The sequence below is a fragment of the Dendrobium catenatum genome, unplaced genomic scaffold (genome assembly GCF_001605985.2).
Source record: "Dendrobium catenatum unplaced genomic scaffold, ASM160598v2 fragScaff_scaffold_231, whole genome shotgun sequence".
NCBI lineage: Eukaryota > Viridiplantae > Streptophyta > Magnoliopsida > Asparagales > Orchidaceae > Dendrobium > Dendrobium catenatum.
Genome location: NW_021318693.1, coordinates 7,008,675 through 7,033,457, shown reverse-complemented (window position 1 = coordinate 7,033,457; position 24,783 = coordinate 7,008,675). Strand labels below are relative to the sequence as shown.

At 35.7% G+C, this 24,783-nt stretch overlaps 1 protein-coding gene across 1 annotated transcript; it reads right to left on the bottom strand.

Annotated features, from left to right (window-relative positions):
• Positions 1–19,482: 19,482 nt before the first annotated feature.
• LOC110091858 (wiskott-Aldrich syndrome protein family member 2) lies at positions 19,483–21,378 on the bottom strand. Its single transcript, XM_020816111.2, has one exon. The coding sequence runs from the start codon at positions 21,147–21,149 to the stop codon at positions 19,593–19,595; it is 1,557 nt and encodes a 518-aa protein (XP_020671770.1). The 5' UTR covers positions 21,150–21,378; the 3' UTR covers positions 19,483–19,592.
• Positions 21,379–24,783: the final 3,405 nt, after the last annotated feature.

The window sequence follows — 24,783 nt, the reverse complement described above, 5'->3', positions numbered from 1 at the left end:
TACTGATATGAGACTTGGAAGACTTTTTGAAGCAGTGTAGAGACCTGTCTTCTTCCAGTTTAATGATGTGATTATTAGTATTATTATTATTATCGTCGTCGTCATTAAACTGTCAAGAAGTCAATAGAAAGTCCATGGAAATGGCCGAGTCTCCTCGATCCTGTGGGTTCTACAAAAAGGAAGAAGCTATGAAAGTTGGGTTTGTTTGCATGGGATTTTTCTGTTTTTTTTTTTGGGGCTTCAAAATTAAATCTTTTTTTTCCTAGATCTTGTTTTTTTTTAAATGATTTGTCATTACTGTCATTAACCAAACTGGATTGTGTACACAGTTCAGTTGAGTAAAATTAATGATTATTTAATAAAAGTGTGTTAAAGGCTATTATTTTAAGGGTATTGTTTGAGCTGTGATTGTTGGTAAAAAATTATTGATGGGTTGATTGATTGATTAGAATAAAAATTATTGTTGTGGGCTAAAGTATTTGTGGCGATAAAATACTAAACTTCAAGTCTTAGCGTTGCATGAGTATTCAGTACACAAATAAAGAAAAATGAAACACTATAATTTTTTACGTGAAAAATCCTAAAGGAAAACACCACGTGGTCACGCCTAGTTGAAATGATTACACTAATGTTTGAATATATTACAAATGACTAATTTGTCTTGGAAATTGAGGACGATCAGATTACAATAGTCAACTGTCGGATTGAAATATAGTGACGAACGGAGATAGAAAAGAAATCCGGCAAGGTTCACTGGTTGGACAAAAATCTGGCGTCAGTCGTTGGCCGGGCAGACATCCGACGATAGTTCAACAATGATTGGTGGTTGAGCGGTGGTTGAAGACGAGCAAAGTTATAATATCTCACTCAACCATATCAATCATTTGTATCAGCCACCTGCTCTAAAATCTTGCTTAAACATGACGAGCAAAGTTATACATGGGCAACTTCACTATTGCATTTAGACCATTGATTATAATAACACTTGATAAGGAGAGACATAAATGAGGATAATTGTTGTGATCGATGTATTTGTTGTCAAATAGATTTTAAACTTGAGTTCCAAAAGCTTAAGCTTTTAAATGAAAATCAATCATTTGGTATTTTTACATGATTTTACCAATATTTTATGCAACCCAACTAATTTGATCAACTTTGATTTAGTCCCAAAGAATGGGTACCTAAATTGATGGTTTAGCAGAGAACTAATATTATAGCTATTCAATTAGGCATTTGTGTGATTGACGTTTCGTTTGGGACAGTTTTTTTATTATTTTTCTAAAATAACTTTTTAGTACAAAAATTTATTAAACTATAAATTTTTGTATTAAAAAACTGCTTTAAAAACAGATAAAAAGTCAGACTACCGGTGCATAAATCACGAAGATAAGAAAAAAAATTTCATTTCAGAGATAATATTAATGATTGATAGGCAGAGAGATCGATTATCACAACAATGAGAATTCAAATAGTATATAACTACATAATTAGCCCAAAAATATAAATTTAGGCTTCGTTTGAGACAACTTCTTTATTGATTCTTAAAACAGTTTTGTAGTATACAAATTTTAAATTTTAAACTAAAAAACTCTTTTAAAAAGCAATAAAAAAATCGTCTCAAATGAAGCCATAGACTAAACATTTTGAATTGGAAAAAAAATTTAAAGATTAGCATAGAACACAATTATGATTCCATTGAAATGAGAATGAGTCAATAGCATCTTGATCAACATGAAATAAATCAACAAAAGAAGAATTGAATATTTCTTTGGTATCATAATTAAACACCTGTCGTTATATATACTATAAGTTTTTTTTTTTAATATTATTTATGTACGACTGAAATTATTTCAAAGACTTGACGTTTCAGTCTTCTATTTATAATAATCCAATTGAGAGTCTTTATAGAGTCAAGCACAGTGCAAGCTAAGTTACCCACAACACTAAGCTATAAGCTGGACCAGGTCAGAAAGGCAGAATGAAAAGCCGAGTAGATATTTTTTAGTTTAATTTATTTTAAATGAAAAAGTAATTATAATATTTTGACTTAGGGATTCTTTGGTTTGCTTTAAAAAAAATAGTGTAAAAAGAGTATAATGCATATAAAGTAAAATGAATGTAATGCAAAGTTATATGATGATGGTTGCAGGTGATTAGGGGCTGCAATAGCTATGGCGACGACCAACAATAGCTTAGGTGGTAGTCGGTGGAGGTGCTGGAGATGACAGTGACTGGCGGTGGGGGTTGGAGGATGTTGGCGTCGATGGTGACAGTGGTCAGCGGAGGTGGGTGGCGTAGTTAGCTTGTGGTGAAAATGGAATTTAATAAAAAATGCACGAGTTTACGGCACATCAAAAATAAACTAATGAATGAAAAATAAATTCACTTAAATTTTACATTGCATTCTTTTTTCAGAAATTTAAAGACCCAAAATTTAATTTTATTGCATTTGGAATACATTTTATTTTATTTTTTTGTGGAGCAAATCAAATGGCCCTTTAGTTTTAATTACAATGAAATTAGAATATTCATTCAGATTAATTCAATTATATGTATATGAAGAAAAATTATATGATTTTCATTTGTAAGATCATTTTTAAAATAATGAAAAAAAGTATTATAAAATAAATATATATAATTAGTACAATAAATGTTATAAAAAAATTGATTTGTGTAAAATTTTTTTCTGATCATTTTCTTTAAAATTGGGTGCGGATGTTCCCTTGTCTTAGAGTATCTCCAACCGAACTGTAAACATTCATTTGCAGCTACTATCGATCTCATCCACCCGAACGATAAAAAGAAACATATTTTTGCGGCTGGGAATACTGTGAAAGAATGTACATTAAATATTCTTTTTTGGTGTTAGAAATAGAGTTTAATTGGTGATGAATTACTGTTTGATATGACTATTACTCTATTTTGAAGTTAAAAATGAGGAGTTTGATTGGCGATACCTTAAGAGTAGGCACACTTAAAAATGTGAGGATAATGGGGAGAATTAAAATATATTTATAGCTTTCAAGAAGGATAATCTAGTCTTATTTTAAATTATCCTGCAATCTTCCTCGTTCATATTTACAATAGATGCATCATATTTGGCAATGTCGCTCTTAAGTTAGTTGACAACTAATGACAGTGGTCTAACGATGGTAGATATCAGTGATGAAATCTCCAATCGATCAACAAAAGATGTCATCAAGAAGCTATTGATGCCGAAAGACAAGTGAAAACACATTTTTGCTTTTTATCTTGGTTGTGAACAGTGTGATGCTAATATTGACGTCACACATTTTTTTCCATAGACAAATGTAGATTAGAAATGTAAATGAGAAAGATTATACGTAAAATATTATTTTTTGATATTAGAAATGGATTTCAGTTGGAAATGAATTACTGTTTGATATGACTGTTATTGTATTTTGAAGTATAAAATAAGCTATTAGGTTGGAGATCGATGCCCTTAGGTAAGATAATAGCCTTATTAGCACAAACAAACAAAATAAGTGAAAAATTAAAATTATTATTATTATTAAATAATTTTCTCTACAAACAGCCAAATCAAGTTTTTAGGTTTTGTTTGTGACATATTTCTTATTGTATTATAGCAATTTTTTAGTACAAATATTTTTTTTAAAAGCAGCAAATAAATATAAGAACTAAAAACCGTCCCAAATGAAGCCTTAGTCAACTTTGCTCCTGGCTATAGAGAAGTTGCATAGCATAATGCAGCCACTTATTGGATTATAGTTTGCATCATATTTAAAGTTCTCTCATTCATTCATAACTATATGGATTTATTTCTCTCTCTCTGAGAGATTTATATAAATATAATAAAACTTTTATGTACATATTTACAAAATGCAACACCTAAATATTTATATTTGCTCATATAATATTTAAATCTTTAAATATCATAATTTTCTTATTAATTTATTTAAATAAAATACATCTTTTGTATATTTTTATATAATTTTTATAATTTATTTAAATAAAGTAAAATACAAAAATTATATTCGTTATATAAATAAATTTATTAACTTATTATTGAAAAAATAGTAGAATTAAGATTATATGAATAAAAACTATTTAAGATAATTTTAAAAACATAAAATATTTGATAGAAATGACTGAAAAATGAAAATTTATAAAACTTCAGTTAAATTTCTAATATACTTACGGTGATGTTTTCATTATTGGATAAAGATTTTGAGCTTACCATCGTTGGCCCATAGGCTCTCACACTACGGCCTGATGCAACAACTTTATGGGCTCATTGGTTACTTACAGTTTTTTTTTTAATGGAAAATTTTGTCAGCAATGCTCGATTAATTACTAAGAAAGAAGAATATAGAAAAGATCATAGATCAAAATCAAAATCAAAATAAAATAAAATAAAATAAATTGCTCAAACAAACAAAACATAGAACACAAAAAATACACTCAAAATTGAATCCAAATAAAATGTCAAAAATATTCCTCATAGGCTTACAAGTTACAAAGATAAAAAAAGCGACAAAAAATATTCATCGTATATCAATTTAATACTTAAAAAAGCGCCAAGTGATATAAGTGGTGACATCTCGAGTGCAATAGAGAACTATGATAAAATAGAACATGCACAAAATATCCCACAAGATAATAAGCCTGAAGTGATCAGCAACAAGATCGAGCATATAAAAATTAATATCTTGCTGCATTATGGCGCTATGGCCTACAACGACGTGATGCTCTGTTCTCTGTCTCCAACCTGAGACTGTAGCATCGTAACGCTCAAATATACAGTGTCGCGTTGGTGTACACTAATGATGTATATTAATCGAAAAATCAGATTCCACAAATTCTAACCATGACTTTGTTCTTAAAGACGTTATGAAAAGCATGTTGACGTCAAAGATATGTTAGGCTTGATGAAATTAGAGGAATTATACACATATTTTACTTCAAAGTTTCATATTGATTATGTGATTTGAATACAATCAATAGGTAGATAGATAGATGTGAGTCACAATAGCAATCATAATAACATAAACTACCAACCAATCCTTTTGTATTGTCATCTATTATTATTGTTCATTGCCCCACCATTTGCCACACGGCAACAACTCCCTTCAAAACTTGCATTTATAGAGAAAACTGCATCTCATCTAGCTGGTTAATTAAATTCTTTTATGGCTTCGTTTGGGACGGTATTTTATGAAGCAATTTTTTAGTATAAAATTCTTTTGAAATTTGAAATTAATAATTATACTTTAGTGCAATCATAAAATATATTTATAACAATTAAACATTATAAATAAACTCTCACTACACCAACATATCATTCCAATATCATCCACAGATAGAAATGAGAAACGAAGGAGACGGGCAAGAAATGGAAGCAGAGCAAAACAGGAGAAAAGGAAAATATTATTAATAATAAACCGTTAATGTGTACAGCATGCTATATATAGAGAATATAAGGGTGAACTGGTAATATTCTAACAGTATGAAATTTGTTCGTTTACATCTCCCCTCAAATTAATCATTCTTTGAATGAATGGTTAATTTGCGACGAAGAGTATCAAAGCGAACAGCAGAAAAAGATTTAGTGAGAATGTCGGCAATTTGTTGTTCCGACGGTATATGAGTGAGGGAAATAGCTCCGGTCTTGAGGTGCTGACGGATGAACTGGTAGTCAATTTCAATGTGCTTGATCCTGGCGTGGAAAACGGGGTTCCGAGCGAGAGCAATCGCTGATGTGTTGTCGCAGTGAATGATGGTAGGAGAAGGCTGCGAAATATCAAGCTCCGCGAGAAGACGACGTAACCAAATAACGTCGGAGGTAGCAGCCAAGAGTGCCCGATATTCGGCCTCGGTAGAGGACTTTGCGACTGTGACTTGTTTCTTGACGGACCAATATATGAGGTTTGGTCCCAAGAAAGAGCAGAACCCGGAAATTGATTTCCGGTCGGATGAGTCGGACGCCCAATCGGCGTCGGTATATGTCCGTAAGGTGAGATCCCCTGTGGTGAGCGGAAGTCCAAATGAGAGGGTACCTTTGACATATCTGAGTAGACGTTTGAGAGTCTGAAAGTGTTGAGTGGTCGGTTGGTGCATATGCTGGCAAACTTGGTTCGTGGCAAAGGCGATGTCCGGCCTGGTGATGGAGAGATATTGTAGGGAACCAGCTAGTCTTCGGTATAGGGTCGGATCGTGAAATGGCTGGCTGGGTGAAGCGGTATGTCTTGATTTGGGAGATATCGGTGTGGCTGCCGGTTTGCAGTCAGTGAGGCCTGCATCTTTGAGCAGTCGTTCGGCATAATGTTGCTGTGAGAGAAAGAGACCGAATGGCTGCTGGAGTATTTGAATTCCTAGAAATAGTGAGAGCTGGCTGGACTATTTGAGAGAAAACTGAGAGTGCAGTTTGGAGAGTAGAGCAGTGATAGCCGCCGAGTTATTTCCTGTAATTAAAATGTCGTCGACGTAGATTAAGAAGAAAATTTGTATATTATTCATTTGATAAGATAAAAGAGATGGGTCGGAGCGAGTAAACATGAATCCTTGTGTTTGTAGGAATGAGGTAAGTTTTTCAAACCATTGCCTCGATGCTTGCTTGAGACCGTAGAGTGATTTACGTAGTTTGCAGACTAAGGAAGGTGAGGCGGCATTGATGAAACCTGGGGGCTGTCGCATGTAGATATCTTCGGTAAGATCGCCATGGAGGAAGTCATTCGAGACGTCTAGTTGGATTAATTGCCACTGTCGGTTGATGGCCAGAGTGAGGAGGATGCGAATTGTGGTCATTTTTGCGACGGGGCTGAACGTCTCGTTGTAGTTAATACCGTATTGCTGATCATAGCCTTGTGCGACAAGTCTTGCTTTATATTTGTCGACCGAGCCGTTGGGAAGAAGCTTGGTTTTGAATGTCCATTTGCACCCAAGAATGGGTGTATTGGCCGGTGGTTGAACGAGTGTCCAAGTAGCCTGTTTCTGAAGTGCGTGGAACTCGTCAGACATTGCTTGACGCCAGTGGGATTGCTTGACGGCCTGAGCATAGGTATTCGGGGTAGAATTATGGGGTGTGGTGGTTAGAAGGGACATAATTTGCTTGGGTTTGGTTATTTCTGATTTTAGTCTGGTTTGCATGGGATGGGAAGGTTGGGCCGTGGTGTTTGGAATGGGGAGTAAGGGAATAGCTGAATTATGGGATGGAGCCTCTGTATTTTGTGAGGAAGAGTGAATGGACTGGTTGCTGGAGTTAGAAGATGGAGTTGGGCAAATCATAGGTGATGGCATTTGTTTGGTAATGAGAGACGGCGGAACAAGCAGAGAGGGAGGTGTGTGGTGAGTAGATGGTGAGGGAGTCAGATTCTGAAAATTTGGGAGAGTTTTGTAGGGAAAATTGTTTTCATTAAATGTTACGTGGCGGGAGATAAAAATTCTATTGGAGTGGATGTCCAGACACTTATAACCCTTGTGAAAGGGGGAATACCCAATGAATATGCATTCTTGGGAGCGCGGCGAGAGTTTGGTAGCGGCGTAGGGTCGTAGCCACGGAAAACACTAGCACCCAAAGGTGCGAAGGTGGGTGTAAGTCGGGGAATAGCCATGAAGACGATGGAAGGGAATTTGATTGTTGATGGAAGAAGAGGGTAGCCGGTTAACTAAATAGTTGGCCGTTGAGATGGCTTCGGCCCAAAGAGTATCGGGTAAATTTGCAGCATGTAACAATGTGCGAGCGAGATCCAATAGATGGCGGTGCTTCCGTTCCGCAATCCCATTCTGTTCCGGCGTGTGAGGACAGCTGAGTTGTCTTTGAATGCCGTTTTGCTGTAGAAATGCCGAGAACTCATGGCTTGTAAACTCACCGCCTCCGTCTGATCGAAAAGCTTTCGGAGTGGTATGGAATTGGGTTTGTACATGTTGCTGAAATAGTTTGAATTTGGAGAAGGTTTCCTGTTTCGTTTTCATAAGATACATCCACGAAAAACGTGTAAAATCATCTATAAAGACTACATAATAACGAAAACCTTCGGAAGAGTAAACGGGGGCAGGACCCCAGACGTCAGAGTGTATAAGATCGAAAGCGGCGGAAGAAATGGAAACATTTTTATTAAACGAAAATTTGTGACATTTGGCCACAGTACAAGATTCGCAGGAAAAATTATTAGAGATTTTGGTGAGATCTGGAATTAAAGAAACAAGTTCTTTAAGCAGCCGGTGATGCGGGTGGCCTAAGCGACCGTGCCATAGCGTCTCTTGATTCTTGCGGACATGGAGAGCCGTGGGCGTGGCTTTGGCGGAGGGACGAAGTTGGTACAAGCCGTTAAGAAGAGGTCCATGAAGAAGAAGACGACGGTCCTTGCGATCCTTAATTTTGAATCCATTAGCATTAAAACTCACAGAAACCGTATTATCAGTGGTTAATTTAGAGACAGATAACAGATTATGAGAAATATGTGGAACGTGTAAAAGATAACGTAAATGCAGCTTACGGGGAGTTTCGGGTAGCGGAAGAAGTCCCTGGCCAGAGTGGGCTACCGGAATTTGTGACCCGTTGGCAATAGAAACGCCATCTGAACCATTATATGGTGTCTGATATTGTAGGTTGTTCAAATCGGGAGTGAGATGGTTGGAGGCACCCGAATCAATGATCCAATCTTGGGAGGTAGACGAAGTCGGTTGGGGAAGCATAGCTGAAATGGATCGTGGATTGGTCGGAGCAAACCTTGGATTCGAGCGGTGCCAGCAGTTAAGTGCTATGTGACCAACTTTGTTACAAATCTGACAAATAGGCCTAGTGATGTTCGGAGAAGCGGGGCTTTGCACATTCGAAGTGGCGCTGGGTTGAGGCGGGGCAGTTCCCGTGTTGATAGTGCGGTTCTTGTTGAATCTGCGCGGAGGACGATTTCGGGACTGATTTGAAGACATAGCGTGGAGAGCGGTAGCACTGGAGACCGTTGAATTTTCTCTGGATAATTCTTGATGAACGTTAATCTCTTCGCTGCAAAGAAGAGAATAAAGGTTATCAAGATCCATAGGGAGCGGGGAGGTGCGGATGGCGGCTTTGAACGAAGTGTATGTGGACGGAAGGCCGTTGAGGATGTGCAGAATGACATCCTCCGTGTCGACATGAGATCCGGATGCCGCAATGTTGTCGACGATGGATTTGACGTGGTTGAGATATTGCTGCATTGTCAAATTTTGCATTTGCACGTGGTGAAGCTCGTTCTTGAGCTGAATGACGCGCGATCGACAGGTAGGTTGAAGGCGTCTTTCAAGAACGAGCCACACGTCGTGAACGGTAGTGCAAGAAATGACGTAGGGAAGTATAGGTGGAGAAATTGTCGAGAAGAGGGCGGAGAGGAGGTTGTTGTCGGCTAAATGCCAACGTTGGTACTCCGGAGAAGAAGCATCGGATGGGCAGGTAATAGTTCCGGTGAGATGCCCTACATAGCCGTTGGCCGTGAATTGTTGGAGAAGTTGAATACGCCAAATCGCATAATTCTCGGTGGTGAGGGCATTGGGGACGAGGTTCTTGATATTGGAGATGAGGAACTTGAGTTGTGGGGGAATGTGAATCTCTGAGTTATTGCCGGAGAGGGCGGCGGAGGAGGGAGGGTGGGAATTCGCCGATTCTTGATCTCCCATTGTTTGGCTCATGATACCATGATAGAAATGATAAACGAAGGAGACGGGCAAGAAATGGAAGCAGAGCAAAACAGGAGAAAATGAAAATATTATTAATAATAAACCGTTAATGTGTACAGCATGCTATATATAGAGAATATAATGGTGAACTGGTAATATTCTAACAGTATGAAATTTGTTCGTTTACATCCACATGCTCATTAAAATTTCATGTAACTTGATTTTTTTAATCATAAAGTGAAGATATCCTATGATTAAAAAATTGAATTATTTTATTCAAAATAAAGTATCATTTAGAGATAATATTATCCTAAATTTTCTATTAATTATATGTAAAAATTATTCATCATTCATTCTCTTTTCCTGTTGACTTAATGTCTTGTACTTCATATATATCACTTAATCACTTTAATATTATATTAATTATCTCATTTATGAACTAGATTCACAATAATTGAGAGAAAATATTGGATAATAAGGCTTCATGTGTGGGACGACTTTCTTAATACTTTTTAAAGCCGCTTCTTTTTAGAACAAAAATTTGATTTTTGTACTAAAAAGTTGCTTTTAGAAGCAATAAGAAAGCCGGCCCAAAGAAAGCCTAAGATTTTGTTTGGAACTGCCTTTTACTACTATTTTCAAGACATTTATGCACTAGAAAATTGTTATTTGTCCCGAACGAAATCTAAGGGTTCGTTTGGGACGGCTTTTTTATTGCTTCTTAAATCAGCTTTTCGGTAAAAAAAGAAAAAAAATTATACTAAAAAATTGCTTTAAGAAGCAACAAAAAATCGCCCCAAACAAAGCCTAAACCTATTGTTAATCACATAGTTCATTGCCCCACCGTTTGCCACCCGGCATAAAATAACTCAACAAACCATGACATTTAAACGTGTATTTGTAGAGAAAATTGCAGCTCATCTAATGCATTAATTAAACACTTTAAAAACCAACAAATGATTACATGCAGGAATTTAAAAGAAAGAAAGAAAGAATCAATGGCTATCTTAGTATCATCAAACAGAACAGGTTGGTTTGATTGGGTGTATTTATATAATAAAATATGTCTGGTTTTGTTTGTTTGTGTATGGATCACTTAAGCTGGTCAAAGGCCAATTTCTTTGATCCATGATTGCCTTAGAATGTGATGGCAATATATTCTCTTGAGTTAAATGAAGCTTTTCATGAGTTGAAGATGAGTTGTTTCTCTCTTTTATTTGGGCCACATATTGAGTGCCACCTAATAGCATAGTATAGTTTGTCATGATCTGATGAAGGTAGACATGTGAGAAATCATTGCTGATGAAGTTTAATTTTATTGTATTAGGATATGGTGTCAAATTATTGAGAGAAATTTATCATAAGTGTTTATGTATTTTTTTTTAATTCATTGAAATACTGAATTAGGGTTTTAGATCATAAGTGTTTGAATGTATTCTTAATTAGAAAGAGCAATATTTTCATTAGGGATGTCAAAATGGATTTTCGGGTCAGGTTTGAATGCAATCCGAAATTGATCCGCCTTCAACTAATCCAACCTAGACCCTAATAGACTAACAGGTCTGGAATCAATCCCGGACCCAATCCGTCGGATTGTCGGGTTGACCTGACCTGAGCCGCTAACCCGGATTGCTAGTAGGGCAACAAGCGAGCAAGGGTGCTCGCCAGGGGGAAAGCATGAGTGTGAGGTGCATGATGCAAGCGGGAAAGGGTCAAGTGCGAGCACAAGTTGCACTATGCAAATGCGAGTGTTGGGTTCGAAGGCATGGTGTGAGCATGGGTGCGAGGACCTGGGGTGCGAATGCAAACTGCGGGTGACACGAGTACTGCTGGTTGTGAGGGTACGGTGTGGTGTGAATGCACAAGGAGCAAAGCAGCGCGCTGGAGCCTGTGCGGGTGTGGGAACGCGAGTGGACATCCAGAACTAGGGTCAAATTTGGTTTAGCGGGTTGACCTAGGCCCCACCGATTTTTCAAATGGGTCATGAATTGGAACCTGAATCAGACCCGTTTGTTGAAAGGTTGACTTGAACCCAAATTTTTTTGGGTCGGATTATTGGGTCGGGTCAATAATTGACACCTGTACTTTTCATTTAAGATAGGATGTGAGAAATATAAGAACCAACCACTTAGACTAGGGACCATTGTCCCTATTTATACCTAATATATTTATTTTATTTTAGGACATCATTAAAGTATATTATAATACACAATCTTTTTACATAATATCTAACTTCTTATAAAATTAATCAAATATCACATAAGACAAATAAAAATCAATAATCAAGTAGATCATAAATTTAATAGGCTTAAATTTAGATAGTACATAATGTGTAATTAATATTTATATATGAGTCACATTAGGAATTTTCCAGCAATCTCTCAATTGGCCCATATATATAACTCAAATTTCCAAATGTTTGTTGTAAAAGCTTAGGTTGATTTATTTATTTTTTTAAAGGTAAAAGAAATGGGTCACTTTAATACTGTTGAGAGAGCAACACTTTCTTCTAGATGATGAAATGGTGAAGTTCTAGATGATTCTTTAAGCTTTAAAAAAAAAAATTATTGTTCAATAGGAATGTTTGGACAATCATTAGGTGGATCGCATTGTTTCTATTATTGTTAGATTGCATTATTTTCAAAAATTAGCTAGAGAGCTCAACGCCACAGTGTTGCCAACCCAGCGTCCCAACACTCATATAAAAAAATTCCATATTTTCATTCACATCCACAATGACTTCTTAGACCCACTGCATAATATATTCAAGCACACTTAAGCACTCATAACACTCACAAACACACGCAAAATACATAAATGTATAAATTTCTCTTACCCGTTCGAGTTAGAATAGTGCATCAACTCACTGATTTAGTAAGTGTTACATCAAGAGGCAAGTTCCTAGAAAAGAGAGTTGAGTCTGTACAATCAATGAAGTCGTAATCATAGGATTCGAAGGTGTGAGCTTTCTGTAGCTTGATTTGGGAGGTTTATAGTAAATTAGTGGCCCTGATTGTGGGCATCTGCTATTGGTGAGTTGGTTAAATTGAGGCAAGAGATCCTCAGGGCGTAGAACTATTTTTTGGTTATTAGCATTAATCCATACTCATTGAACCTTAGAATCAAATATGTTGTTGACCATTTGAATATCTCTTCAATGAATAAATTATACTAGCCTATTTTAATTTTGAATCAACGTGAGACTGCGACATTGACAATAGCCTTTCATATCTTTAAGTGCTCTACACAAGGGTCCACCCAACTTACTAAGTGTTTTCCGGTTCCTCTACCTATATCTATTTTCCTTCCTTAATGGGATCAGGTTTTCGAATCGTGTCAAATATTTACACCCATAGTTGAATCCTTGTAAAGCTAAAGATATATATATATATATATATTACATACTGCTTTAGATGGCGCATCCTCATTTAAATACAATCATTGATTATGTTTATCTTATGTTTAAATACATTTCGTTCATGTAAATACATTAATATGATCTTTGTTCTTCTCCTTAAAAAAATAATTTAAAAATTTGGAGCAAACTCAAATTTCCAATTGTTTGTTATAAAAGCTTAGGTTGATTTATTTATTTTTTAAAAGGTAAAAGAAATGGGTTACTTTAATACTGTTGAGAGAGCAACACTTTCTTCTAGATGATGAAATGGTGAAGTTCTAGATGATTCTTTAAGCTTAAAAAAATAAATAAAAATAAATGATTGTTCAATAGAAATGTTTGGACAATGATTAGGAGGATTGCATTGTTTCTATTATTGTTAGATTAATCTAATCAAACTGCACTGTTTCTATTAATGTATTTGCGCTTTTTCGATCATATGGGTTTGTAGTAGTGATTAATTGTCAAGTATTTTATAAATGGATTGATTTTTGAGGAGGAAAGAAAGTGATGAGAGTTTGCCCACCCTCAAAAGTAAGAGAAATTATTCCGTTCGGAGTACGGACAAGAACAACTGTCCGAACAATAGAAAGCATATCAGAGTCACCAAAATTCAGCTTTATCTTTCTAAATGAATTTTAGGTTTTTTAGAAAACGACATAGAAAATAATTTTGGATATTTTTATAAAAATTTGATCTAATGCCAAAGAGCTTGACCCTGCAACACCATAACACCTGCCTTTAATGTCGCAACATTAGTTTATTTCCAAAATTTAGATGGAGAGCTAATGTCGCCACAGTGTTGCCAACCCAGCGTCCCAACGCTCATATAAAAAAATTCCAGATTTTCATTCACATCCACAATGACTTCTTATACCCACTTCATAGTATATTCAAGCACACTTAAGCACTCATAACACTCACAAACACACGCAAAATACAGAAATGTATAAATTTCTCTTACCCGATCGAGTTAGAATAGTGCATCAGCTCACTGATTTAGTAAGTGTTACATCGAGAGGCAAGTTCCTAGAAAAGAGAGTTGAGTCTGTACAATCAATGAAGTCGTAATCATAGGATTCGAATGTGTGAGCTTCCTGTAGCTTGATTTGGGAGGTTTATAGTAAATTAGTGGCCCTGATTGTGGACATCTGCTATTGGTGAGTTGGTTAAATTGAGGCAAGAGATCCTCAGGGCGTAGAACTATTTTTTGGTTATTAGCATTAATCCATACTCATTGAACCTTAGAATCAAATATGTTGTTGACCATTTGAATATCTCTTCAATGAATAAATTATACTAGCCTATTTTAATTTTGAATCAACGTGAGACTGAGACCTTGGCAATAGCCTTTCATATCTTTAAGTGCTCTACACAAGGGTCCACCCAACTTACTAAGTGTTTTCCGGTTCCTCTACCTATATCTATTTTCCTTCCTTAATGCTAGGCCATGACACCTTTAGGATTGATTGCCCATCAGGGTTATCCAACTTTGCTAACAAGTTGGCAAGTTAATTCTTCTCCATATGGGGTTTTTGTTATTTTTGAAATATTCGAACTTATCGATCTATGCCTTAACTTTAAAAAAGATATTTTTAGAGCAACAGTACGTACTTCATATACACCATCATTTGATTTACAATGATCTGTGAGTTTGAGTAGATAATCAATTGTCTAACTCCCATTCCAATGACAAACATTATCCTTGTAATAAGAGTCGTATTTAGCTTGATTATTAGTGACTTTAAATTCTATCTGAGTGGTTTGTGTAATAATAATTTTATGGGGATTTTAAACACCATCCCACTCCTACATTATGTTTTCCTAATGCACTATCTAAATGTAGTGTCAAAGATCGGCCCACCTCTTATGTTGCCACCTTTTTCAGAGTCAGGGAGGTTAAAATCTATGAGAAAATTTACATAGGACTTAATTGAAGTCCACATTATATTGGAGATTAAATATATTGTGCTCCACTGATCGTTTGATGAGCCTCCTTCAGTGATGCGGCTTGGCGAGTACAACATTTAGGTGATGGTCAATGATAACTTGAATCAAATGGGCTTGGACATAAGTTTGTAGCTGCCAAAACGAGACCACGTGAGCCCACACAAGCTTTTCCATGTTAGGATATCTTTGCTTGAGGCGTCTCAATATCTTTCTTATATAGTAGATATATCATCACATTTTTCAGTCTTCTCAAACTAGCATGGAGCTGATGGCATCTTTATTGGCTCCAAGATTTAGTGGTAGCTAGCCTTGGGCTTTACAATAGTGGGGACGAGAAGAGGAAGAATTTTTAGTTGTTGAAGGCTAACTCACACTCCTTGATGTATGTAGATGCTTGGCCTCCTCACAACTTGAAAGAAGGGCGAGCACATCTCATGACTTGCTTAGTGATTTGCTACATATCCCTCATGGTCTTGGGTGGTGACATCTCTATGATAGCATTTGCCTTATTCAAATTGAATTTATTATCCATTAGAGCGAGGAGAAACATAAAAAAATTACCTAAATATGCACTATAAATACACTTCAGTGAATGAAGTCGCATATTTTACCTTTTTAGTATGGTGAATGTCTCCTTTAGATATTGGATGTGCTCCTATGATGACTTCCTTTTCACTAGGAGGTCTTCCACTTATCGCCGCTAGATTCACACTAAATCATCAACAAGATTCGCACTAATCGCCGCTAGATACGTGTTGACAATTGCCTATCATGAGCTCCTTCTCTCCCTAACATGACAAGTGTCTCCTACTCTCCCTGATGTGAATGCAAGCCTCCTCTCTCACATAAATCACTTTGAACTTTATTCAATTTGATTTAAAACATGCTTGAATGAGGTGTGAACCATGGTTTGAATTCATTTTAAACTTACGTTTAAATCGAGTTCAAACTTTTTTGAATAGACCACACGTTCAAATTTGAACAAATTAGAACCAATTTCAAAGGATTTTGACTTTAAAAATTAACAAGCAAACACAAGAGATTACCCCTTTTGGATTATTTTAGTCCCAAAAGCATTTTGGATTATATTTGCCCAAAAATAATAATAACGAGAACTTTTGCCAAAATTGATGCATTATGAGTTATGCAAAATCAAATCTCTATAATATTTTCTCTCTTTGAATTTCAAATCAAGCAGAGCTTACAGAATGAAAGGGGGCTATTTGGGGTTACTTTTTTATTTTATTTTAATATATATATATATATATATGCTCTGCTTGATTTGGATGTGGGTATACTTACCTCCGAATATTTCTGAAATTTTCTGAATATACCCTAAGAGTTGCTCAAGGTAGAAGGAGAAGATGAATAAAGCATTTCAAGTAGTTGTGTTGAAGGAAGAAAAAGGGTTCTTTGATAACATTGGAAGTCAAAATTTCAATGAGACAGCCAACAAACCGCGTTCTTCTACTCTATGAGATATTAGGTGAAAAGGACAACTTTACAAGAAAAAAGCAAGCTTTAATTGGACTATTTTAGTCATACTATTCATCCATTGAAACAGGTTGGCTTACCAAATTGGTTGGGCCCAAGAGGAAACCCCTCAACAAGTTATTAGGTTGTTATAATGAGCTGGCTAATTCAAACCCAAAATTTCATGCCAAAATTAATCAATTTGTTATTGAGCAAATTGTTTAATCAAAATTGTAGATTGAGTTTCACATTAAACAAGCCAATCAATGCGTGATGAGAGAGAATATTCGTCGATTTGATCTATCGATTTTGAGATGGAATTGGCATAGCCAGTGCCCTATGACATCAAACTAATAACATGAGAAATAGTTTGAATTGTTTGGAACATAAAGATTCACATCTTATCAAATAATACGGAGGACTAAGTTAGTGTAAGATTTGGACTGATTTGATATATAAAGGTAGTCAGAAAACACTCTGAATAGGGAAAAATTGGGTGAGACTATTCTTAGCATATTTTGATCATGATTAGTTTTAAAACTCATATATTTGCTTTGATATGAGTGTAATACAAATTTTGATAAATTATTCATATATTATAATCGTCTCAAACTAAATTCAAAATTTCAAACATATTATGACTTAATTCCTCTCCCTTCTTTGTGTTTGAATATGGCACATGTAGAGAAGTGGCTAACCTAATAGTGGAGCAATCACCAAATTGATTTATCAAGTCGGTCTAAAAAAAAAGATTTATCAAGTCTGTCTCATCGGAACCTATATGTTGGAGGTATCTAATCGCGTTAACATGAGCTCCTTATTGTGCAACTCAAAATGTTGCTCATCTAGAAAGATAAATATTTAATCGATTCATTGCACCTTTAATACACTGTAGTTTTGTGAATTGATCACCTCAAAATGCTACTCATTGGAAGAGGAGTTGATCAAAGTAGAAATGGCAAGGAGTTGAGGATTATTTCGACCAAATTCAACCAATAGATGATGAAATTTTATGAAATTGTTCAAGTTAATTAGTCCATTAAAACTTGCTCATTCACCATTGCACGTGTCGTCTTCTCCTACAACATGTTTAAGTTAAAATTGCTAATCTTGTCATCACACATGGTAACACATTTGGTAGTTGTCACCGACTTATCATAGGAGCCTCTGTATATTTGATGCGGCATAGTAAGTTACGGGACTCTATCATTTGATCACGACTTGATCATAAGAGGATATGATCTTCATCATCCATTATAAATAATTACAAAGAAAATTTCACATGAGACTAAAGAGTGCTCTAAAAATTTATAAATATGGCTTATTTTAAATACATTTGATAGGGATTCCTCTTAGATTGCAAAAGCTCTAAAAAACATATGCCTAACATTCATAGATAAATCACTACTTCCCAACAATCTTGTGAGTCATTGGATAACTATTAAGGAAGATTTCATAATTTGAATATGAATCTCTAGTATTCTGCGAGCCTTTGAATTATAAACCATACATATTTATAGATTAATCATTGTTCTTTAACATCCAGTAAGTCTTTCAGATGCTACTTGTAACTAATTATCAAATATCTATAATTTATTGATGATGAACTCGTCCATTGTGCTCTCATCAACGATTATCTTGCTCACTACAATAATTATATTGAGCATATTGTAAACATAAATGGTGATTAGGTGGGCCATTACCATTAGATGACCAAACTACATTCAAGAATACAAAAAATAATGCTTAACTATCTTTCTTAATAAAACTTGCTGACAAATCCATTTAAACTAATCAGAGACCTTTTTATTGGTTTTTTAAAGCAGAGTTATAGTTTAAAAATTTAAATTTTTGTACTAAAATTCTGTTTTAAGAAACAACAAAAAGTCGTCCCTAGCGAAGCCTAAATTAAGCACATAATTCACACCTAAGCCTTCTCTCCAACCAAATTGATAGTTCACAGAAGCTTGCAAACATTAATTAGTCAATTAGGTAACCTCATAATTTCTTATTAGGACATGATAAATCTCAAATAAATATGAAATATCTATGAATTTATCACTTAAAAGGGCTTTTGAGTTGAGTTGGAATATGATTGTGTTCAACGTAATTTATTTATTTAATTATTGATTTTGAGTCAATTTAAAAAAAAATAATTAGTTCATTAAAAATAACTAATCATAGATATATTCCCATAATTGATCATAACTTGTGCCATCATAGAAGCAAAGATCTTTCAAAGATGCCACTAATTTCATGTGATCCTAAAATAGGGAACCATTAAATTTTTATTAGGGATAATTTTATCATTATTTTATTTTTTAAGTTTGTATTTTTTATTATTATAAAAAAATTTGTTATGCAAATTTTATTTTTTTAGGATATCTATTATTTTTATGATAATTGCTAGAAAATTATTACTATTTTTATATATTTGTTAATACTAATAATATTTAGAAAATTATTATTTTTATTATAATTTTATAAATATTTTTATAAAAATTACAGTCCTCTCAAATACAAACAATTATTAGGTCCTCCGACCGGACGTAAAGGAACGTCTGGTCGGCACTAAAATCCCGCAAAAAAAACTCGGTATTTCTAGGAAAAACTCGGTATTTTTTTGTATAACTCAGTATTGCTCGGTATAGTTCGGTATAACTCGGTATTGCGTCTTCACATGATGGTATTCCTCGTTATTGTTTGGTATTGCTCCGTATTTGCTCGGTATTTCTCATTTTTTAACGCGATTTTAGCTCCGACCGGACGTAACTCTACGTCGAGTCGGAGGACCTAATAATTGTTCCTCAAATACACTCTTAAAATTTTATGAAAACTATTTTCTCAATAATGATTAATGATAATTGAAAGGATAGTCTCCTATAGTTAATTCAAATCACATAATTTTGTTCACTTTTGAAGAAAAAAAACCCACATTTTACGCTGATTTGAAAATTTAGATAAACTTTTCATAATATTTTATATATTGAAAATTCAAGCAGCTGATCAAATGATCAGCCCTTTGGCTCTCCTGCCAGCAGTGTAATTTACAGTGAATTTCGCAATTTTATTTAATCACTCGCACACCGAACATTGTTGTAAAAAGTATAAATAAATGATGAACAGATTAAAAAAAAAATTAAATTAGTTTCACATTGTCGTCCATTCCGATCATCATCATAGTCATGATCTGCTGTTCCATCTCCATCTCTATACCAGCTTCCAGTTGCCTTTCCTGCGGCTGATCTTGTTGCCGTCGTTGTTTCTCTCGGATTGAGTTGAGCTTCTCGAGCTTAAGTCCATCGCGGAAGCGCTTGATGAACACGTCTGCTTTGTTGTTCACGTCTGGGCTCGGACAGAAAGGCGACGCTTTTGCCTCATCGGCGGGCTTCGCGTCGCCGCCATCGTCATCGCAGGTCGGAGGAGGAGGTGGGGGCGGAGGGAGAGGGGAAGGCGGAGCGATTGGATAAGTGTTTATAAAGGTGGGTGTTTTCTCTTTCTTCTTTCTCGGAGGAAGGCGGTGGTCGGAGAAGAGCGAGGGTTCCTTCTTTGGTGGAGGGGGAGGCGGTGGTGGTGGCGGGGATCGGTGATCGGAGATGGAATTGAATCTCTTGCTTTTACTCCCTCCTTTCTTGGTTGAGAATAACTGTGAGAAGACGGAGGACTGTGGCGGTGGCGGCGGCGGCGGAGGAGGAGGAGGAGTTGACGGCGAGGCGGAGATTAGCGAATCGTCGTCGTGGATCTTCTTCACTTTACTCCTCCGCTTCTTCTTGTTGTAGAATAATGCGATGGCAGTCGCAATGTCCTTCGCTGCGGCGCCACTGCGCTTCTTGTGGCTATTCTTCCTCTGCTCCGCAAATACAGGAGGTGGTGGAGGTGGCGGCGGAGGAGGTGGAACTGCCGGCTGAAGAGGCGGCATGATTTTAGGCGGGGTATGTGGTAACTTCTTCACAGTAATACTTTTCGGCTGCGTCGGCGGCGGCGGCGGAGGTGACGGTGGCGGCCGCGGCTGCGGCGGTGGAGATTTCAAGGGGCTTGTCGTCAACTCAAAAGTGTCCACTTGAATCGTCTTAACTCCCGGACCACCGGAAATCTCCCACTCGGGTAGATCAGACCGCCGCCGCCGCCGGTACAACTGGATATCGTCGGAGAACCGCCAGCTATCGGTCGCGCCCCAGTTGTCACCGGTGTCAATCTCCGGCCGGAGATAGGGGTAGGAACTGCTGCTCCTCATCCGCCGGATTCCAACCGTTTGATTCACCTCGTAAACACTCTGCTCAGGAACAGGGGAGTATCCGATCCCCACCCACTCCTGAGACTGCGTCGGCGGCGGCGCTATCACCGACATTTTCTCGGCTTCTTCCCTATCTTCTCCGCCACCACCACCGGAAGCAACATTATCGCGTCCAAGAAGACCGCACAGAATGGCGAAGACGACGAGGGCGATATTAAGCGTATTCCATCCGTTCTTCACAAGGCTTGGACGAAAGCCGCGAAAGCTAGACGACAGAACAGAGGGGATAAAGAGAATGACGAAGGTGGAAATCAGAAGCACTAAAACCCATGTTCGTATCCCCGAAGAAGAAGAAGAAGAAGAAGAAGAAGGTGGAGAACCAGAAAAGGAGGGAGCTTTCTGCGATTGGGACCAAAATAGAGGCGAAGACGAGGACGACGACGACTCCCTCTCTACTTCCATATCCAAGAGCTTCGGATGAGACAGAGGAACTGAGGAAAAACGTACAAAGGTGAGCTTTTTATTCTGCTTGCCCCTTCTTTGTTCTTTCTATTTGAATCGGAAGAGAGAACCTGTCTTTTAAGGAAGTTGGTTGCTTCTGTGTGTCGTCGTTTAGGAAAACAGCGCAGTGGGACTTGGGAATGCGATGGGCATGATTAGCCGCAATTATTCGCAATCTTACGATCACGCCATAAATGGACCTGCGAAATAGACCAGCTGGTATTAGCCATTTAGCCTATTAGGCCGGAGTTGGCTGGAATCCTCGTGCTGCAAGTTAAACCAATATTAGCAACTAATAAATTATAATGGGAAAAACTTGTATCAGAATCAGTCCATGCAAACACGTGTTATTACCAATTTAATTTAATTTAATTTGTGACTTGTGTCTCACAAATAAATAATTATAAATCTTGTTCTTGTGTTCTAAAATATTCGCAATGATAGAGAAATATATAGTTTAACATCTTTGTTTTGTACGAAGATCGAGCACACAATCAAATAAGAAGAGATGGTGTAGTATTTATAAGATACATCAAAATTTTATGTGAAATTTCGGAAAAGAGGAAAAGCTAGTAAATGGGAGAAAGAACAAGGATAAATTAAGAGTTGTTTGAATGGATGGCCGATGTTGATTCTCTTGATCATGGACTGTTTACTGGACATTTGAATTTCTTAATGCTATCAGAACTTGATGATCTTGGGCTTGTTGCATTCGTTTTGTCAAGCCGCTCGATTCAATTATAAACATGTCACGTTTGGAAACTGTTTAGTAATCCAAATTATGAATTGAACCTTCCAAATGCACTTCGGGTCTTTGATTTGGGCCCATTTTAGCTCAGATTGGGTTAAATTTGGTATCGTTGAGATGTTCAGTTCGACTATATGTTTGCTGAAATTGGAGTTCAAATGATCCCGATTTAGTTTTTGAAATTTTCAACTTGGTTTTGCTTCGAGATTCATGTCTGATCAAGATAATTTTTTTGATGATATATCATCTGTAATAATTGAGAGATGTTTGATAAGAAATTAGAAGATAAAAATTATATGATGTAATATAATTCTTATGCAGGAAGTCCGAAGATGTTTTTATATACGGAACTCATCTTGGTTTGTTGGTTGGGCGCTTTGGTTGCCAACTAAAAGGTCTTGTATTTGAGTCTTGCGTGTGTGACTTATGTGTGAGTTTATCTTAATAGGCATAAATGTCCAAAAAAAATATTTCTATGACAATGATTGTTTATGTTTTGCTCAATTGTTACATTTTATCAGCATGTGCTAATACAATCAGTTTTATGTATAATTTCATATGGTTCAATATATATACCGTTTAAATTAAAAATTATGATAATCTTCATCATTGTCACCATGAAGAATTTGTAATATAATTATTATACTAGTTCAAATTATTTTATAAAAATTTTGAAGTTAGATAATCGCTTCATCTTTAGACTTCGTTTGTGAATCTTGATGATGATCCTACCAATTTCGATATCTCGTAAGTTCGAAACATCGAGCCTTAGCATAGACCATCTATTTACAATGACTATATTTATAAGTTAACTTGTCAACACCATTGGTAATCTTAGGTTGAGTAAACTCTTATTTATTCAATTAATTACAAGCAATCATAACTAAAGCTTCCAAGCATTTAGATTCTCCTCTCATTACACCAAATCCTACTCATGATCTTTGAACCGAGGTTACATTTGGGGTGGCTTTCTTAATGCTTTCTAAAGCATTTTTTTACTTCAAAAATTTCTAATTCAAAAAATATTTGTTCTAATTTTTTTTTTAAAGCAATAAAAAAGCAGTCTAAGATTGCAAAATTATTACGTGTGTTCATCAGATGCTTTGTGGAGACCAATCAGAATATGTCATGTCAAAAATACACTATGTATCGTTACTGTGTACCAATATTTATTAGATGATGTGGCATGTCCTGATTGACGTATTGATGATCTGGTGATCGCATGTAATAATCTCTCTCTAAAATGAAACACAAATTTGGTCAAATTCTCGATCTAAATTTCTAATTTTTAGCATACCCCTTTTGAATAATAATCTTAATTGTAACGTTGAGCGTGGCGCCTTTGAACAATTGAACACCACATGACAGATATGCATTCAAATTTAGGGCTCAGCTCGTACCACGATAGCCACTCTTTTAAATCACGTTTTTATTATTATTATTTTTTTTTAAATTGGGTTTTCAGCTTTGTAAGAGATTAAAAATAGAAGATTTTTGTCAAATTTATTTCTTTTTTGTTTTATAAACAAATAAATTTATTTAAAGAAAATAGAAAACGTCTTGAAAAAATATTTCAGCTCAATTTAAAATCTTTATTTTAAAAATGTCATTTATTAACTGAATTTTAAGCTATCTTTGGGACAACTTTCTAACTACTTTGTTGCTATAGAGAAAGTAAATTTGAACAATTTTACGTCCTCTGACCGGACGTAGAGGAACGTCCGGTCGGAGGCCAAATCGTGCCAAAAAACGAGAAATACCGAGCAATACCAAACAATAGCGAGGAATACCATCACGTGAAGACCCAATGCCGAGTTATACCGATCTATACCGAGCAATACAGAGTTTTTCCTAGAAAAAACTCGGTACAACTCGGTATTGCTCGGCATAGCTCGGTATAACTCGTATTGGTCTTCATAGAGCGGTATTCCTCGTTATTATCAAATAATACATAGCAATACCGAGCAATTACCGAGTTTTTTGGCGGGATTTTGCCTCCGACCGGACGTTCCTCTACGTCCTTACACCGGACCTAATAAAAGTTCAGTAAATTTTTAAAGTTGTTGTTGAAAATAACTTTGTAATAATTTTTTTTTTTTTGAAACCAACAAAAAATTGATAGTCATATTAAAATTATGATTATAATATGAAAAGCAAAGTAATAAAAAATCTCTCTTATTATTTTTAAAATAGCTTCTTAGTACAAAAATTTTTATTTCAAAATTTTTTTGAACTAGAGAGCTATTTTAAAAAATAATAAAAAAGTTATCCCAAATATATTAATTTTATAGTTATTCAATAAAGTCATAGGTACTAAATTGAGCTTAAGTTTTGCTGAGATCAGTCCTTATGGAGATTTGAATTGAATGGATGAATTTATGATAGAATCCCAAAAGAGATGTGCACACGAATTTTAATGCGATGGAATTAAGTGAAAGAATCAGAACTGATTTTGTTATCTGAATTTTACAATGCATGGACTGACTATCTCATCATAAATCATGAGATCCTTATTGAAAATTTTTAATTGATCTTTTTTTTTTTTTGGAGCATATCAATTTATTTTCACTAAATTATGTAATTAATATTAAAATGAAGTCGATAAACTAAATTAATTTAGAATTAAGCTTGCTTCAATTGGATAATTTCAATTGTGAAATTTGATATTAAAAAATTCTTATGATCTAGCACGGATTTTGAGAAGTTCTTTAGGCCTTTTGAGAGATCAAACTACTGTTTTAAAAATCAGACCAGACTAGCCGGTTCAAATGTGAGCCGGTCGCGTGACCGGTCCAATTCTCCTTAAAAACCAGCTTCACATCGAATCAGATTGAACCAGTAAAAACC

Coding starts and splice junctions, on each gene's coding strand:
- LOC110091858 (XM_020816111.2), bottom strand. CDS start 21,149: ATGGAAGTAGAGAGGGAGTCGTCGTCGTCCTCGTCTTCGCCTCTATTT.